The sequence below is a fragment of the Salmo trutta genome, chromosome 3, assembly GCF_901001165.1.
Source record: "Salmo trutta chromosome 3, fSalTru1.1, whole genome shotgun sequence".
Taxonomy (NCBI): domain Eukaryota; kingdom Metazoa; phylum Chordata; class Actinopteri; order Salmoniformes; family Salmonidae; genus Salmo; species Salmo trutta.
The window spans coordinates 72,388,174-72,407,649 of NC_042959.1; the positions used below are offsets into that span (position 1 = coordinate 72,388,174).

The 19,476-nt window shown below is 44.1% G+C and overlaps 2 protein-coding genes across 3 annotated transcripts; both read right to left on the reverse strand.

Moving 5' to 3' along the window:
• Positions 1-1,899: 1,899 nt before the first annotated feature.
• On the reverse strand, positions 1,900-7,078 carry LOC115188043 (glyceraldehyde-3-phosphate dehydrogenase). Its single transcript, XM_029747076.1, has 11 exons — positions 6,994-7,078; positions 6,257-6,302; positions 4,795-4,897; positions 4,396-4,502; positions 4,067-4,157; positions 3,732-3,847; positions 3,554-3,635; positions 3,148-3,299; positions 2,777-2,855; positions 2,329-2,510; positions 1,900-2,234 (listed from the first exon to the last, which is right to left on the reverse strand). Exons 2-11 carry the CDS (start codon positions 6,277-6,279, stop codon positions 2,165-2,167), a joined length of 1,005 nt encoding a protein of 334 aa, XP_029602936.1. The 5' UTR covers positions 6,280-6,302; positions 6,994-7,078; the 3' UTR covers positions 1,900-2,164.
• A 4,879-nt stretch (positions 7,079-11,957) lies between these two features.
• On the reverse strand, positions 11,958-14,429 carry LOC115188207 (C-type natriuretic peptide 1). 2 transcript variants are annotated; one of them, XM_029747089.1, is made up of 3 exons: positions 14,187-14,429; positions 13,345-13,512; positions 11,958-12,876 (listed from the first exon to the last, which is right to left on the reverse strand). In XM_029747089.1, exons 2-3 carry the CDS (start codon positions 13,441-13,443, stop codon positions 12,580-12,582), a joined length of 396 nt encoding a protein of 131 aa, XP_029602949.1. In that variant the 5' UTR covers positions 13,444-13,512; positions 14,187-14,429; the 3' UTR covers positions 11,958-12,579. The 2 variants fall into 2 exon arrangements, with proteins under 2 accessions (XP_029602949.1, XP_029602948.1); XM_029747088.1 differs by having other exon boundaries at positions 11,959-12,876; positions 13,345-13,531; positions 14,187-14,428.
• Positions 14,430-19,476: the final 5,047 nt, after the last annotated feature.

Genomic DNA, 19,476 nt, shown 5'->3' on the forward strand with positions numbered 1-19,476 from the left:
TCTTCCATGCTCTCGCCCTCTTTCTCTCTCTCTTTCTTCCATGCTCTCGCTCTCTCTGTATCTCTGTCACTCTTTATATCTCTATCCATTGTTTAAACTGAGTACCGTAGAAGAGATATCACCACTTGTGATATAGTAACAAGAGCACACATGTAACTGACTCATAATTTGTATGTGTGTGTTTGTGTGTGTGTCTAACAATGAGAGCAACAACACCCAGGAGACACACATCTTCTCTTCAATAAGATTATGGATAGATGATGATCTGACTACAGGAGAATAATCCTTCTCGAACTGACTGCCTTGTCAGAGCATGACGTGAGAGAGATATTAGACACTTGGATGTTGAAAAAAATACACAGCCTACTGGCTGCAAACTGAACTACTACATTAACCTGATCTTCAATCCTGCTCTTATGGGGCTTAAAGTCTACCTACAAGTTTGACTTGACCTGACCCTGAGTGAGCACACACACAAGTCTGACTTGAAAGGTTACATTAAATGGTGTATGTTTAGAGGCTCAGCTTTACGCCCAGAAGATACCTTGGTGTGTAGCAGTAGGTGTTCAGCCATCAACATGTTCTCCTCTCTCCTGTTGACTCACACACCTTAGTCCAGGAAGTCCTGCTGTGTGTTACTGTCACTAATAGAAAACCTCAAGTGACAGAAAAAAGTGGAGCATTTTCACTCATTAAAGCTAACAGACACTAATTCATTACTTATACTTGATTAAGTGGGTAATTTGAAAAACTCAGTGAGTTGAATGTTTGATGTAATTATGACTTATGATTATGAATTAGTATGATGGAAACCCAGTATTCTCTCAGCCATTCTGTCCACTGTAAGCACTAAGTCAACTATAGTGAAGCCCAGTGAAAGCATGAAAACCTCCCTACATTCTCTATAGGCACCACAAGGCCACCTAAAGCCCCTGATACACACATACTGTCACGTCTACAATAATCACTCTGTTCATTACGCCTCCTGCAGCCCCCATAGGACCACCATGCTGTGAAAACCCTAGTCTAGAGGTTGTTGGTCTCTGAGCGAGTCAGAAAGGTAAAGCCCAGTAGAGTTGGATTACCTCTTCCCTCTTGATTCCCTTGTCAATACCATCGATTGGGAATATTTTATGAAGTCCAATTGCGTAATCATAATGGTCAGCCATTGTCAACTTTAGTTAGTCATGCCAGAACACCCTCAGCTGAACAAATGGAGCAGGTATTGAACTGGGGGGGGTGTAGAGAGAAATAATGATTCATCTCAGGAAGGGGGAGAGAAAAATAAGATACTTTAAACACTGAAGGAAAGGGAAACACTGTGCAGAAAGGGTTTGATTGGACAAAAATGTATTCATTTTTACCTTTTGGATTCTGTGTATTGCTAGGTATTACTACACTGTTGGAGCTAGAAACACAAGATTTTCGCTACACCTGCAATAACATCTGCAAATCTGTGTACACGACCAATAAACTTTTATTTGAGTCGAGAAGAGAGAACTGGCAGAGGAAGTGACGCGATCATAGAACTGAAATGAAAGTGTCTGGGTTGTGTTTGAAATCATGGTTCTGTCAAATGCATAGATTCTTGCAAGAGTAAATGGCTCAGATATATGCAAGCACCAGAGTGTGGGAGCATTCAGATAGAGATGTTTAAGTTTACAGAGCAACCTCATTGTATAGATACTGTATCTAAACTACTCCTATGTACCCAGGGTCAGGAATAATTGTGTTGTATAGTGTTTCCATTGTGTATGAGTGATCGATCACTTCAGGTTCCTAAGCTTAATAGAAATAACAAAGGAATTATTAAAGCGTTTGTCCTTTTCCATTATCATCTACAAGTCAATCCTAAGTAATTATCCTTTTATCCCATCAAGTGAAAAACAGGAAGCCATATTTACTCACAGAGGACTTTTATTCCGCTTCTGAATGAAGCAGGTTCAGTGCAACAAACAGAGAAAATCTCTTCACACCCAGATTCCATCTCACCTTTCACAAGACCAGAACAGGGTCTTTACAATACAAAAATAAATTATAGTTGTGATTGTTAGTTATTTGTTTAATGCGGGTAACTTTCTCATGGCAAGTTAAGGGTGATAGTCCAATCGAATGGGAAATATGTGGTCACATGACGTAGCACAGTAGCGTTTGGTTGGTTGCTTTACTCCTTGGTGGCCATGTGAGCCATCAGGTCAATGACGCGGTTGCTGTAGCCGAACTCGTTGTCATACCTGGGGAGAGAGGAGAGACACGGTCAGGTTTCTTCATCACCAAGAATGTGTCTGTGTGGATACGTGTGTGTATTTGCAGAGGATGAATGCGTACCATGTAACCAGCTTGACGAAGTGGTCGTTCAGAGCAATGCCAGCGCCGGCATCAAAGATGGAGGAGTGGGTGTCGCCGTTGAAGTCTGAAGACACAACCTGTTGCTCTGTGTATCCAAGAATTCCCTTCATGGGTCCATCAGCGGCAGCCTTGACAACCTTCTTGATGGCGTCGTAGCTGGCCTGTGGTTCAAACAACAAGAGGTGGGTTGTCAAATTGTTCCATTGTTGCTAAATTTACAATGCTAACTAATCATGTATAAATTAAGGCATTGTCTTGTCTACTCAACAATGGGCTTTACTGCCATCTTTATTTAAAGATGTGGTCACTTTGTGTCTAACAACTGGTCCTAAGACAGCTATCTTTTTGCTTGTATTGGCAGGTAAGGTACACCATAGAGACACTCAGACATGATGTGTATTGACAAGGCAGGGGAGGGGCTACTCACAGGCTTCTCCAGACGAACAGTCAGGTCCACCACTGAGACGTTGGGGGTGGGGACACGGAAGGCCATGCCAGTTATCTTGCTGTGAGGATGAAGAGGGAGTGACAGCAGCGTAAGGTCAAAGTTCAACTTACTCCTCTACAGTTTGATATACAGACATAATGACTGGTTCTTAGACAAATGTCTGTTTCATTGCTATACATTTTACTGTTGACTGAAATGTAGTAATGGCTGACTAGTGTTATAAATGTGTAACTGGTTAGTTAGTTATTATACTAGTGTCTAGTTAGAGGTTGTGAACTTGTGATTCTAGTATTATAATTGTGTCTTGTTTTACTGGTTGTTATTAGTTATTTAGAGGTTGTGGTACTGACCCGTTCAGCTCGGGGATGACCTTGCCGACAGCCTTGGCTGCTCCGGTGGAGGCAGGGATGATGTTCTGGCTGGCGCCACGTCCATCCCTCCACAGCTTTCCAGAAGGACCATCAACAGTCTTCTGGGTGGCGGTGACGGCATGAACTGTGCTCTGAGGGAGAGAGAGAGAGTGATGTTAGTGGAAAGGGAGATGAGAGAGGAGTGACCCACATTAAGGAGGTACAGAAGTGGTGGTAGTGGGGGACGGCTGGATAAGAAAAACAGAGATGGTGTGTCGGTGATCTTAAAAACAGTCCATCCCTTGTTCTGTACGGTTAGTGTTTTGTGTCGGTGTGAAATCTGTCGTTATGTCAGATTATGCCCTCTCTAGGTGATTGATCCCAGGTGTTGCATTTTAATCCGTACCATCAGACCCTCAATGATGTGGTAGTTATCGTGGATGACCTTGGCCAGGGGAGCCAGGCAGTTGGTTGTGCATGAAGCATTGCTGTGGAGAGAGACGTGCTAAATTATAGTCTGAACCACAACAGAATAGCCAGGCGGTGCAGATAGTATCTGTTAAGTGGAGGGAAGAGGGTCTCACCTGACAACCTTGAGGGAGTTATCGTACTTCTCGTGGTTGACTCCCATGACGAACATGGGTGCATCAGCGCTGGGAGCGGAGATGACAACCCTCTTGGCACCGCCCTTCAGATGGGTCTGGAGGAGGGGGGAGAGATGTTAGAGGAGTCCGTTAGTACATTTTTTTGTAGCCTGGTTAAATATCGTGGCCTAGTTATTGTATGTATTCAACATAATGCACCACATACAGGTTAAGCCTGATGGGTAAAGTGATGTTATAAAGGAGTTATTTCTGTTCTAATGATATTCCTATATCATACAGTTCTGGATGCTGTGTCTACTGATGGGGATACTTACAGAGGCCTTCTCAATGGTGGTGAAGACACCTGTTGACTCAACTACATAGGTGGCACCAGCATCTCCCCACTTGATGTTAGCTGGGTCTCTCCTGAGAACGAGAGAGAGAAGAGGAGGTTCAGGGTTATGTTATGAGGAAGCAGAGCACCATAGACTAATAGACTATCATTTATATTGTTATAGATTCCACAAGGGGGCGCCATTCCATAAGGCCACAAGGGACTTCAGGTCTCTCCTGCATATTCTACAGATGCTGACCTGATTTGTATGAATTGCTTTAGATGTGGGAAAAAAAAGTGAATTATTTGTTACAAAATTAAGGAACTCACTCGTGGAACACAGTGATTTTGTGTCCATCGATGACCAGCTTGCCACCCTCAGCCTTGACCTCTCCATGGAAACGTCCGTGGGTGGAGTCATACTTGAACATGTAGACCTGAAGAGGGAGAAGGAGAGGTGAGTCTCTTGGCCTATTGTTAATAGATTCTAAGTTATGACAGGGCCTTGGTTTGTTCATTGAGGGCATCAGGGTGACAGCAACATTCAAAGGTCTTGAAGTTATTGAAACCACTTAATAAGTTAGGGTGAAGAACTAATCTATACATAAGCTAAATATTTCACTAAGTCTTAAAACCTTAATTCTTCATACATGTCAGGGATCAATCCGTTTTTCTACTGATTCAGTGGGCTAGAAGTCCCTGGTCCATTGTAGGCTTTAGGCTACTCACCATGTAGTCCAGGTCGATGAAGGGGTCGTTGATGGCCACAATCTCAACTCCCTTCTTGGAGTGGAATGCAGCCCGGGTCACCAGACGCCCGATACGGCCGAATCTGGAGGACAAGACGATTCATTCCATTAATCATTGATGTCACACCCAGTCCTCAACAATAAGGAATTTCATAAACCTCTCACTATTGAAAAATGAATGAAGTTGTGGTCCCCCATTTGTCTCTCCTGTATTCTAATGTAACAGCTGGTGCCTTACTCAGTAGGGAGCCATGTTTCAAAGGTCACAGATAGAAATGTCATGTACACAACTGAACTGACATTTCTGTTCCACAACATCTGACTGTTGTGTAGCACCTCAAGCAAAAGACTAAAGACTGGACATAAAGAGCTTTCAGAGAAACCTCAAATGAACATGTGGCAACCTCAAAATACTGTATTTCCATAGAAAGAGGACAGGGTTCAGGGAGTTGTGTACCATAGCCAGCAGAGTGAACAGGACTGAGGCTGTACCCTCTGGGGTATAAAGTCTAACTGTCTACCCCTGATGTGGTAATTCTCCACCATGAAGTGAGAGGCCTGTTTGATTAGTAGTTACTTTTTAACTAGAAAAATCAGGTTCACAGGCAGACAGGCTCTGATACACACTGTCCTCCGAGAGGTGGAGGGGAGGCGAAGAGGAGGATAGGAGAAGGGGAACTGCAGATCCCCCGCACATATGTGAGTAGTGAGGCCAACAACACATTTTCAACTGTAGACTGGACAATAAAACTGTTCTATTCAACTAAGCACAAGGTGACCACTTGTCTACTAGTGAAAACATCAGAGAACAAGAGACCACCAGGGTGGCCGTCCCTGGGTTTGTGTGTCTGTTCTGCTAACCAGAGTGTGCCTTCTGCAAAACACAAGTCTCTTCCTGCTCTTTAGTCACTGAGCTAGTTTAGAGTAAGACAGCTATTAAATGTTCTGATGGTTCAGAATGTCAACAAGACACTACTGTACCCCTGACCTTTTCTCCAAAGGGTGCCTGGCTAAAAAAAGACTGGAGTAAGAGAGGGTACAGAGAGGAGGGTCATGTAAGCCAAGCTCCTCTCAGGGCTCGTCTGAATACTACACATCATCGGGGATGACTTGTGCATCATATGCAACTTGTGTTTCTCGCAAACAGAGGGCGGGTCCTTTCAAAGGGGCATCAGTACTCCCTGTGTGAGGTTACCAGTGTACATCCATTAGTAAGGAATGATGTACTGAAATCTTGATTGTATTCATTACTATGTTTCTGTTATTATTAATTTATTTTAGCGATATTGCCATTTCAAATAGATATCTGGTTTTAAAGCGTAAGCTCTGCACTGGGTCAAGCCAGAGTAGGAGATTCTAACCCTGTGTGTGTGGTGGTGATAAATTGCTAGATAGTGTGTTTTGTTGTGTTAGTTAAGGGGTTAAATGAAAATGTATCTTACCCATTGACACCTACTTTCACCATTTTGCCTGAGTTGGTCTAGTCCTCTGTGGGGGGAGAGAAGAGGGGAGGGAGAAGGAGAGACATTAGCTATTAAAACAAATATTGACCATCCATTATGACTTCTGGGGATTTCCATACTTTATGGCATAGAACTTTGCAACCGAGTTATAGCTTTAAGGTAAGCAGAGGCATAGAGAACACAGCATAGCATAAGATAATAATAGAGTATGCCATAGGTCCCTAGAATAGATCATTTATCTGAACAGTATGACACATCAAATGTCTGCAACTCATAGTAAGTTTATGCAAATAACATTTGCATTTAAAAGCACAGCAAAATGTTTTAACAGGAATAAAATGTGTGATAGTCTATTTAAACAAATTGCAACATGTTGTAAGTAACAGTTATGAACTTTGAAAGTCTAACTAAACTTTGCGTCAGGGATTCAGAGTTCAATCATGACAGATTGAAGTCACTTTTACAAGAGGTTTGAATAGTCTTTTCTAAAGAGAAAAACCCCTATATACATCAAGTAGTTGGAGCTGCATCTCATCAACTATGACATTAAATAAATGGCCACGCATGCAACAAGCCTTAGAATAAAACAAACAATCGCAAGGTTGTCAAGCCAAAAGCTGACAATCTCCCTAATCTTGTTACTATCTAAGGCCCATATTATCACCAGCCATTAATTTAGTTAAATATCCTAATGTAGCCGTTGGTTGGTCATTTACCGTTTGTGAGATGCCTCAATCCTGTCTTACGACTTTCGGGTGTGAGTGGGGACTGGTAGAGCTGGGCTACCTATTTATTTCCACCCTGTATGGACACGCCCCTTTGTATGCTACGGACTCTAAACCCCGCCCCTTTCAGAATGTCAAGGTCATAAGGAAGTTGTGACAAGTCAGCCTATTATAAATTTAGTGTATGTAGCCTAACAATAAAGCTGCATTAGCTATATGAAAACATTAATTGGGTCTTACTGTGTTCACCCTGTTTTATTTTACTAGGCAAGTCAGTTAATAAGAAATTCTTATTTACAATGACAGTCTACTGTGAAATACTGGGTTAACTGCCTTGTTCAGGAGCAGAATGACACATTTTTACCTTGGGGATTTGATCCAGCAACCTTTGCAGTTACTGGCCCAACGCTCTAACCACTAGGCTACCTGCCTCCCCTTTCCTGGTATTTAAACTAAAACTGACCTAAAGTAGCATTGATTTTGTGGGTTCTAGTGAATAGTGTAGGCCTGAATATTGAGTGAAGTGCTTTCACTTTGATTCATTTTGCTTTCAGGGAAGTTCATCAGACTCTCTGTATCTGTCTGAATATATGGCCCTCTTATTTCACTCAAGGCCGCCACATTCAACCAATAGATTTTATTAACACTGAATGGTTTTTTTTGTATACCTTTTTAAACCTTCCCATAGCTTTAATTTGGAAGCATAGGAACAGACGCTGCAACACTGCACAGATATAATAAGTCCTTGGATGGCCAAATGATATAATAGAGGGTCTGTTCCTGTGTGACCTTCTCACTAGATAGGGAGAGCCAGACAGCGAGAGCCAGACAGCGAGAGCAGACGGGGATCAAATCACTTTCCTCCACAGTGTGACATTTACAGTCCAAAGACCACGACCCTTCACTTTCAACCTCTCTCTCTCTCCTCTCCTTCTCCTGCCTGGGGTGTGAGGAGGGCTGTGTGGACCTATGGCCATGCCCTGAACACATCACATTTTGCACATTCTCATGCTTTAGGCTTAGACACAGTTCTCACAGAAATAACTTGTGTGGGTGTGTTTTGTCTGTCTACTCAAGTGACTGTCTAAGGAGTTGAGTTCTATCTATGTCAGAGTAACCGAATGGCAAGTCTGGTTATAACACAAGACTGGGTCTGTGGATCTGGTTTTGTTCACTTGGTGTCTCAAAAGAACATTATGAACAAGAAAACCCAAGGATTTTAGTTCTGAAAATGAAGCTACCCCTCCAGCCTTGTCTTATGTACAGAAATCCAGTCTGTCTGGCCGTGGTAGGGACATGTATATATGTAGCCCTGTGTCATGTGACACATTTTTCTAATTTGAAAGCCTCATCTTTTGCTTTAACATGAAACAGCCCACCTTGTATATTCTAGTGTACCACCCTCCTAAACCTAAACCTAATAGTTGGTTCATTGCAGAATTCTCTGACCTCTGTCTTTGGTTATGTCTAAATATGACAGGGTTATTCTTGGAGATCTAAACATTCATGTGTTTAGCCCAAATAATGCACTAGCTAGGGAGTTTTGAACCCGTTAGGAGCCTTTAACTTTGTGCTACATGCCACAGGGCCGACACACAACCAAGGCCATACTGTTGATCTGGTGCTGTCCTATGGTCCGAATATTGATTACTTGGAAACTATTGATGTGTGTGTCTCTGACAATCTCAGTGTTGTTTTTAAAATGCTTCCTCCTACTCCTCCTAAAAATGTGTTTGTCGCCACTCACTCTCACATCATCTCCACAACTCCTAGTAAGTTCATCTACCAATGCCTTCTGACCCTCTACTACTCCTGTTATTTGTCGTCACAACGAGGATTTTCTGGGAAGCTTCAGTGATGTATGTGAGGCTACTTTAGACTCCGTGGCACCAGTTAAAAGCAGAAATAAACTGCCAGCCAGCGTCTCACCATGGTTAAATCACCACACATCTGCTTTAAATAGTGAACTTGGAAAGGCTGAACGTAAATGGAAGGCCTGCAAACTTCAAGTATTCTATGAGATAATGAAGGAACTGATGAGAAATTATAATGTTGCGGGTTAAAGATGCATCAGCAAACTACTTCTCTACCCTGATCTCTGAGAACTCCCACAACTTTAGAAAATGTTTGATCCCAGATTGGCAGTAGCTGACTCCATACCAGCATTACTGTCCAGAAGGCACCTGAGGAAACTACTCTGTCTACAGCTGCCTTTTTCTCATTTGGGCAAATATCCTTTGAGTCCCTCCTTGATACTGTAGGTCACATGAAGACCTCCTCCTGCCCCTTGGACATGATCCCTGCTAGATCACTCCTACTGTTGGGTTGGCCCTTACATTCTGCCTATTGTAAGTAGCTCCCTGACTTCTGGCTCCTTTTCAGCCTATTTTAAAACTGATCTGTTCAAACCTCTCCTTAAAGAGCCCAATCTAGACAAAAACAAATGATGGCTACCATTACTGCCTATGCGGTCGCTGGCTTGAAAGGTCGCTGGTTTGAATCACCAAGCCGACTACTATAGGTGAAAAATCAGTCTGTGGCCTTGAGCAAGACACTTAACCCTAATAACGGCTGATCCCTGGCCGTGAACACACTCTCCGAGGGTTGTCCAAAAAATATATATCTAATTCACACGTGTATGAAACACACTTGTACATGTGTGAAATAGTAGAAATGTAAACACCCAAGTAATTATTTATTCTGATCATAAATGTCCCATTAGGTCAATAAGGACTTGTTGGGGTGGGGCGTCAGTTCTGCTCTCTATAAGAATATAAAATGACCAATTAGTAGTCTGAACCCTTAGGCCTTTGGTCCATACGCCTCTACAAGCAAAACACACAACAACCTGTACCTGAATATCACAGTGAAGGAAATAACACAGAACTAGCGTTACATGTTCTCCAACACAGCGCGACCCATGACCCATAACACATGGACAACATGTTCAACAGCACAATAGCAGTCATGCCACCCTGCACTAATATTTTTGTCACAGGTGTTGGAATTTAGGGTGGTGACGAGCCAATGACCTGGGCATAGTTGAACTACCACGACCCCATGTGAACACGCACTGCTCTTGGCCTACGCTGCACAGCTTAAGGTCAGAGAGGTGAAGTAAAGGTCATTCTATAAATATAATCAGACCGGTCTACTCCTCGGTGGATGGTATACACTGGTGATACTGTGTACTGTATTTGACCCTGCTTAATATCACACCACATGATCACACAGTCATCATAGGTCATACTATAGTCCATGGTAGGCTAATATAAAGGCCACCTTCTCCCTTAATTTAGATTTTTCATGTAGGCCTACAGATTTCTGTAAGAAAATGTTTCATTTGTGTCTGTTCAGTTGGTTAGTTATGTTCAGATTTGTGTAGTGCTTTTGAGAAAATCAGAGGAAGCCAAAAGTAGTTTAGAATACTAAAGAGGAGCCATGGGCTTAAATCTAGACCCAGAAGACCCTAGACCAGACGCTGTGAGGCTGAGAGTACAAGAAGACTACTGCTGTAGGCTATGTGTCAATATACAGTGCTTTCTGTAATTATTGGGACAGTGAAGCATTTTTTCTTATTTTCTTGGATTTGAAATCAAACAATGACTATGAGGTTAGTGCAGACTGTCAGCTTTAATTAAAGGGTATTTTCATCCATATCAGGTGAACCATTTAGAAATTACAGCACTTTTGTACATAGTCCCCCCATTTTTGGGGAGCAAAAGTCTTGGGATAAATAATGTGTATTAAAGTAGTACCAAGATAATTGTGCTTCTGTAATTTTCTTACTCATCATTATTCACGATTCATTCAGGATTATCCGTAATCATGGTAGTATCCACATTCATGTAGAAGTGTTTAGAAACCTATTCTATTCTTACTTACATTAAAAGTGAATCCAAAATGACACAATACATCATTTATCATTCATTTCTATTGGGCACAAAATAATCTGAAACTCAACCAAAACAAACCGCATCAGAAAGGTGTACAGCTGGGTTCATATGCTGCTGAATTATCATCAGTCTCATAATGTCCATTAATAGAGTCCAGCACGAAGTCTGAAGTCTGGATTGCACAATGGTTTGGACCTTGCAACATGACAGACTAATTCAGACTGACCCCTTGTGGTTTACTTTAGGGACTGCATCCAGTCTTTTAACCTGAGTTAACTTCTTCTATGATGAACACACTACTGACTCTCGAACCCTGAAACTCAACTCTGGACCTCGAAGCCAGTTCCATTGCATTTTGAATTGTCCCCCTCTCATCATGGACTGGTTTAGACCTGGGGCACCAGGTGTGTGCAATTAATTACCAGGTAGAACAGAAAATGAGCAGGCTCCAGATCTCGTAGGGTCAGAGTTGAGTACCCCTGCTCTAGAGACTCAGTATCCATCTCCCAACCTCTAATGCACTCTATTGACCCTGGTGAAATTCCCTCTTTCCCCAACCCAGAACTGACCCTGGTAAAATGCCCTTTCCCCAACCCAGAACTGACCCTGGTGAAATGCCCTCTTTCCCCAAACCAGAACTGACCCTGGTGAAATGCCCTCTTTCCCCAACCCAGAACTGTATTTAAAGAGAAAAGATGATGTTCTGTTTGGAAGTACTTGTCATATAGACAAGAGTTAACTCCCTTCTATAAGTGAGATACTAACGACATAGTAAATTCAGTTTGGAAGCATCAGTGGTAGCTTGATTAGTGTAGCTCCAAGCCCTAATTGGTCCTCCCACACAACCCCACCATGTAATGCAGGCATTTCATTTAGCTCGGAGGAAGACATGTACCTTCTCTCTCTCCCTCAGCTGCCTGTGGCAGATTTAATCAAAACGACCACGGAAACAGAGGTATAAATATCTGCTGTGAGAAATTGAACCTTCAAATTGAATGGAAATGCATGAATATGTAGATGACGCATGTCAATGTGAAGTGAACAAATGGAGGACTAGAGGATTTGAGGATGAATCTGCCACTGGAAGATGTCAGGACTTTAATAGAACACAACACTCAATACAACAGGTTTCAGTGTACATTTATTCATGCAAAATGTATGTCAAATCAATAGCAGAGAGAAGAAACATTTGACTTTAATTATATTATTATCTTTTTTCAAATATTTATTTCCATTAAACATGCCATAACACAACTATTTCTGCAGGATTAACAAGGACAATATTAGTCAAGAAAGACAAAAGTTTTAAATACTTAATTTCAAATAAAGTGCAGGTTTACTGTCAAAACAACACTCAGAGACTTAAAATAGAATAACAGCTTGATGTAAACATAACTCTGATATGCTTTGAAGATTGAAATGAATAGATGTACAATATAAGTACAGCTAACCCCTTCCAACAGCCAGGAGACATACAGAGTAACTGTCACTAAGCTCGATGGAACCACATTAGCAATACAGCAAGTACACTACAGCTACGTTACATGTAGACCTCCTTTGTACTCACATTAACATCCTTGTATTCACCTCATGTGTGTAAATGACTGTGTGCTGTGTAGCAGCCTACTGTGTGTTCGTCCTCATATCCCCTGAGGGACGTCAGTCTCTTCCTCTCTCTCCACTAGCAGCCCAGTCCACTCATTGACCCGATCCTGTCCAGTTTGAGTCCGAAGCATCCTCGGTTCCACCCCCTCCTTGACCGGTCCGTCACAGCTCTTTTCTGATTGGCCAGGGTCCCCTTCAGGAGGCGGAGCCAGGTGCTGTCGCCCTGTGCTGGTATGTCAGCCCATTTGGGGTACTCAGCGACTTTGACCCCGGAAGTAAAAGCAGAGGAGGGCTCCTCTGGTTGGCTGCTCACCAGGTTCTCCAGGTCATCCAGGGTCAGGTCGTTGTAGCGATCCAGAAACTGCTCAACAAACTAGGCAGGAACAACAAATATGGTGTTATTATTACTACGCAGAAAAGTCACGAGAGCTCCGTAAAAAAGATATTGATGATCCATCTCTGCCCTCAATCCAAATATACCCTCTACTCCCCTCTTCCCCATCTCCCTTCTGTCCCACTCTCCCAATCTCCCCTCTGTCCCACTCTCCCCATCGCCCCTCTGTCCCACTCTCCCCATCTCCCCTCTGTCCCACTCTCCCCTCTGTCCCACTCTCCCCATCTCCCCTCTGTCCCACTCTCCCCATCTCCCCTCTGTCCCACTCTCCCCATCTCCCCTCTGTCCCACTCTCCCCATCTCCCCTCTGTCCCACTCTCCCCTACTCTCCCCAGCTCCCCATACTCTCCCCCTCCCTAACTTTCCACTCCCACCTCCTTCTCCATCCCCATATCCCCTCTTTTTCCTATTCTCCTCTCACTACCCCTCTCCCTTCACCCTCCTTACCTGGATGGCATCAGGTGAGGGGTGCAGGGTGCGCCCCTCTGTGTGCCCCAGGGGTGCGATCAGGAGCAGAGCAGCACAGAGCAGAGCTGGGTACAGCATGGCAGCAGTGAGTAGAGGGAGGGCGGGAACAGTAATGCAGGAGACAGGCTGGACACGACTACACTGACACTGCAATGACAACAGAATTCTGTAAAAACAGAGAGGAATTAATATGCCAATATAGATAATACAGTGACTATTAATACAACTATAATACATCTCTAAAACCATACAGAAAAATGTTTGACTACACATCCCACAGAGCAATGACCACCACCACGACTCTACTGACCATAAAGTTAAATCCATAATCATGCTTTATGATGACGTTTCATACTCTGATGTTAGTAATCAAATACATGAGAAAAACTTCATTTTCGCCAAGGGAGAAATTGCCTTGTACACACAATATACTGCTGTATGAAAATCTGAGACAAGGTAGAAATTGTGACATTATGTCTGTGAGATGAGTATTGATTTTCATTGAATATCTTATAAAACATCAGATCTACAAATGAGCCCCTGATTCCTCTATAATAAATCAGTACATTATACTTCCTGGTTCTTTAAGTTCAAATAGACATGGATGCATTTAAGTATTTACTCAGGAATAATAATTATTACATGATAATAACGTACTAAATAAAATAAAACATTAATTGTATACAATGAAATATGCAGCAATACCTACTTTTTGGTACAAATTCCATCTTCCTCTGTATCTAATCAACCTGAAAGCACAGGTGCATAACCTCTCACCCTTTTGCTAAACGAACAAATAAAGAATGCATGAAACAACTCACACTTTGTCTTCTTCTCTTGTCTCCGATGCTGTGGGTCACTGTGTGCTCTCACAGGCTGGCTGCATCTCTCTCTCACGCAGTCTTTCCCTCTCTATCAGCTACCTCTCACTGTTCGGCACCTGCTGAAAGCATCACTATCTCACGCTTCGCCCCTCCTTTTCTCCTCTTCCCTCTCTCTCACTGATCTTATTGAAGGGATGAGTTTGCCTCTTGTGTTCGCTTGGCAGTGGTTTAATGTTAGTGTATCAGCTGGGATGATGAGGTGGGTTTATACCGGCAAACATCCTCCCTCCGGCCCCCTCCATCTCCCCTCCCCTACTTCATCACTGGGATGATGTCATGGCAGTAGGAGTGTTTGTCATCACCAAGGTGACTAGAGGTTGCCGGTGGCCACACATCTCCCCTGCTTGGAACACAATGATGTCACGGGAGGACACCTGCCAGGGTCAAAGGGCAAACAGAAACATGACAAGAGCGCCCAATGGGTACAGTGGCTGGGGAGGACCAATTTTTGAAACTGGACCTACAGTGGAGGTCGTCCTCCATCGGTTTGGTAACCCCACCACCTCATCAGTAGGTGTGTATATCCCTGCACTGTATTTGTGTCATAGCATCTCTGCTGTGTATGTATAGTGGTCATTGCAAAGCCTCACTTTCCATCCTGTGTGTTTATAGCCTGACTCTACCCTGTGTGTTTATAGCCTCGCTCTACCCTGTGTGTTTATAGCCTGAATCTACCCTGTGTGTTTATAGCCTCGCTCTACTCTGTGTGTTTATAGCCTGAATCTACCCTGTGTGTTAATAGCCTGACTCTACCCTGTGTGTTTATAGCCTCGCTCTACCCTGTGTGTTTATAGCCTGATTCTACCCTGTGTGTTTATAGCCTGACTCTACCCTGTGTGTTTATAGCCTTGCTCTACCCTGTGTGTTTATAGCCTGACTCTACCCTGTGTGTTTATAGCCTCGCTCTACCCTGTGTGTTTATAGCCTGACTCTACCCTGTGTGTTTATAGCCTGACTCTACCCTGTGTGTTTATAGCCTGACTCTACCCTGTGTGTTTATAGCCTTGCTCTACCCTGTGTGTTTATAGCCTGACTCTACCCTGTGTGTTTATAGCCTCGCTCTACCCTGTGTGTTTATAGCCTGATTCTACCCTGTGTGTTTATAGCCTGACTCTACCCTGTGTGTTTATAGCCTGACTCTACCCTGTGTGTTTATAGCCTGACTCTACCCTGTGTGTTTATAGCCTCACTCTACCCTGTGTGTTTATAGCCTCGCTCTACCCTGTGTGTTTATAGCCTGACTCTACCCTGTGTGTTTATAGCCTCGCTCTACCCTGTGTGTTTATAGCCTGACTCTACCCTGTGTGTTTATAGCCTGACTCTACCCTGTGTGTTTATAGCCTGACTCTACCCTGTGTGTTTATAGCCTCACTCTACCCTGTGTGTTTATAGCTTGACTCTACCCTGTGTGTTTATAGCCTCGCTCTACCCTGTGTGTTTATAGCCTCTCTCTACCCTGTGTGTTTATAGCCTCGCTCTACCCTGTGTGTTTATAGCCTGACTCTACCCTGTGTGTTTATAGCCTCGCTCTACCCTGTGTGTTTATAGCCTGACTCTACTCTGTGTGTTTATAGCCTCGCTCTACCCTGTGTGTTTATAGCCTCGCTCTACCCTGTGTGTTTATAGCCTGCCTCTACCCTGTGTGTTTATAGTCTCGCTCTACCCTGTGTGTTTATAGCTTCGCTCTACCCTGTGTGTTTATAGCCTCTCTCTACCCTGTGTGTTTATAGCCTGACTACCCTGTGTGTTTATAGCCTCGCTCTACCCTGTGTGTTTATAGCCTGACTCTACCCTGTGTGTTTATAGCCTCACTCTACCCTGTGTGTTTATAGCTTGACTCTACCCTGTGTGTTTATAGCCTCGCTCTACCCTGTGTGTTTATAGCCTCGCTCTACCCTGTGTGTTTATAGCCTCGCTCTACCCTGTGTGTTTATAGCCTCGCTCTACCCTGTGTGTTTATAGCCTGACTCTACTCTGTGTGTTTATAGCCTCGCTCTACCCTGTGTGTTTATAGCCTCGCTCTACCCTGTGTGTTTATAGCCTGCCTCTACCCTGTGTGTTTATAGCCTCGCTCTACCCTGTGTGTTTATAGCCTGACTCTACCCTGTGTGTTTATAGCCTCGCTCTACCCTGTGTGTTTATAGCCTCGCTCTACCCTGTGTGTTTATAGCCTCGCTCTACCCTGTGTGTTTATAGCCTCGCTCTACCCTGTGTGTTTATAGCCTGACTCTACCCTGTGTGTTTATAGCCTGACTCTACCCTGTGTGTTTATAGCCTGACTCTACCCTGTGTGTTTATAGCTTGACTCTACCCTGTTTGTTTATAGCCTGACTCTACCCTGTGTGTTTATAGCCTCGCTCTACCCTGTGTGTTTATAGCCTCGCTCTACCCTGTGTGTTTATAGCCTGACTCTACCCTGTGTGTTTATAGCCTGACTCTACCCTGTACCCTGTGTGTTTATAGCCTCGCTCTACCCTGTGTGTTTATAGCCTCGCTCTACCCTGTGTGTTTATAGCCTGACTCTACCCTGTGTGTTTATAGCCTGACTCTACCCTGTGTGTTTATAGCCTGACTCTACCCTGTGTGTTTATAGCCTGAATCTACCCTGTACCCTGTGTGTTTATAGCCTGACTCTACCCTGTGTGTTTATAGCCTGAATCTACCCTGTACCCTGTGTGTTTATAGCCTCGCTCTACCCTGTGTGTTTATAGCCTGACTCTACCCTGTGTGTTTATAGCCTGACTCTACCCTGTGTGTATATAGCCTCGCTCTACCCTGTGTGTTTATAGCCTCGCTCTACCCTGTGTGTTTATAGCCTGACTCTACCCTGTGTGTTTATAGCCTCGCTCTACCCTGTGTGTTTATAGCCTCGCTCTACCCTGTGTGTTTATAGCCTCGCTCTACCCTGTGTGTTTATAGCCTCGCTCTACCCTGTGTGTTTATAGCCTGACTCTACCCTGTGTGTTTATAGCCTCGCTCTACCCTGTGTGTTTATAGCCTCGCTCTACCCTGTGTGTTTATAGCCTGACTCTACCCTGTGTGTTTATAGCCTCGCTCTACCCTGTGTGTTTATAGCCTGACTCTACCCTGTGTGTTTATAGCCTGACTCTACCCTGTGCGTTTATAGCCTGACTCTACCCTGTGTGTTTATAGCCTCGCTCTACCCTGTGTGTTTATAGCCTGACTCTACTCTGTGTGTTTATAGCCTCGCTCTACCCTGTGTGTTTATAGCCTCGCTCTACCCTGTGTGTTTATAGCCTGCCTCTACCCTGTGTGTTTATAGTCTCGCTCTACCCTGTGTGTTTATAGCCTCGCTCTACCCTGTGTGTTTATAGCCTCGCTCTACCCTGTGTGTTTATAGCCTGACTCTACCCTGTGTGTTTATAGCCTCGCTCTACCCTGTGTGTTTATAGCTTGACTCTACCCTGTGTGTTTATAGCATCGCTCTACCCTGTGTGTTTATAGCCTCGCTATACCCTGTGTGTTTATAGCATCGCTCTACCCTGTGTGTTTATAGCCTCGCTATACCCTGTGTGTTTATAGCCTCGCTCTACCCTGTGTGTTTATAGCCTCGCTCTACCCTGTGTGTTTATAGCCTGACTCTACTCTGTGTGTTTATAGCCTCGCTCTACCCTGTGTGTTTATAGCCTCGCTCTACCCTGTGTGTTTATAGCCTGCCTCTACCCTGTGTGTTTATAGCCTCGCTCTACCCTGTGTGTATATAGCCTGACTCTACCCTGTGTGTTTATAGCCTCGCTCTACCCTGTGTGTTTATAGCCTCGCTCTACCCTGTGTGTTTATAGCCTCGCTCTACCCTGTGTGTTTATAGCCTCGCTCTACCCTGTGTGTTTATAGCCTCGCTCTACCCTGTGTGTTTATAGCCTGACTCTACCCTGTGTGTTTATAGCCTCACTCTACACTGTGTTCATAGCCTCGCTCTACCCTGTGTGTTTATAGTCTCGCTCTACCCTGTGTGTTTATAGCCTCGCTCTACCCTGTGTGTTTATAGCCTGACTCTACCCTGTGTGTTTATAGCCTCACTCTACACTGTGTTCATAGCCTCGCTCTACCCTGTGTGTTTATAGCCTTGCTCTACCCTGTGTGTTTATATTTCCTCGCTCTACCCTGTGTGTTTATAGCCTCGCTCTACCCTGTGTGTTTATAGCCTCGCTCTACCCTGTGTGTTTATAGCCTGGCTCTACCCTTTGTGTTTATAGCCTGACTCTACCCTGTGTGTTTATAGCCTCGCTCTACCCTGTGTGTTTATAGCCTCGCTCTACCCTGTGTGTTTATAGCCTGGCTCTACCCTGTGTGTTTATAGCCTGACTCTACCCTGTGTGTTTATAGCCTGACTCTACCCTGTGTGTTTATAGCCTGACTCTACCCTGTGTGTTTATAGCCTGACTCTACCCTGTGTGTTTATAGCCTGACTCTACCCTGTGTGTTTATAGCCTCGCTCTACCCTGTGTGTTTATAGCCTCGCTCTACCCTGTGTGTTTATAGCCTGACTCTACCCTGTGTGTTTATAGCCTGACTCTACCCTGTACCCTGTGTGTTTATAGCCTCGCTCTACCCTGTGTGTTTATAGCCTCGCTCTACCCTGTGTGTTTATAGCCTGACTCTACCCTGTGTGTTTATAGCCTGACTCTACCCTGTGTGTTTATAGCCTGACTCTACCCTGTGTGTTTATAGCCTGACTCTACCCTGTGTGTTTATAGCCTGAATCTACCCTGTACCCTGTGTGTTTATAGCCTGACTCTACCCTGTGTGTTTATAGCCTGAATCTACCCTGTACCCTGTGTGTTTATAGCCTCGCTCTACCCTGTGTGTTTATAGCCTGACTCTACCCTGTGTGTTTATAGCCTGACTCTACCCTGTGTGTTTATAGCCTCGCTCTACCCTGTGTGTTTATAGCCTCGCTCTACCCTGTGTGTTTATAGCCTGCCTCTACCCTGTGTGTTTATAGCCTCGCTCTACCCTGTGTGTTTATAGCCTGACTCTACCCTGTGTGTTTATAGCCTCGCTCTACCCTGTGTGTTTATAGCCTCGCTCTACCCTGTGTGTTTATAGCCTCGCTCTACCCTGTGTGTTTATAGCCTCGCTCTACCCTGTGTGTTTATAGCCTGACTCTACCCTGTGTGTTTATAGCCTCACTCTACACTGTGTTCATAGCCTCGCTCTACCCTGTGTGTTTATAGCCTTGCTCTACCCTGTGTGTTTATATTTC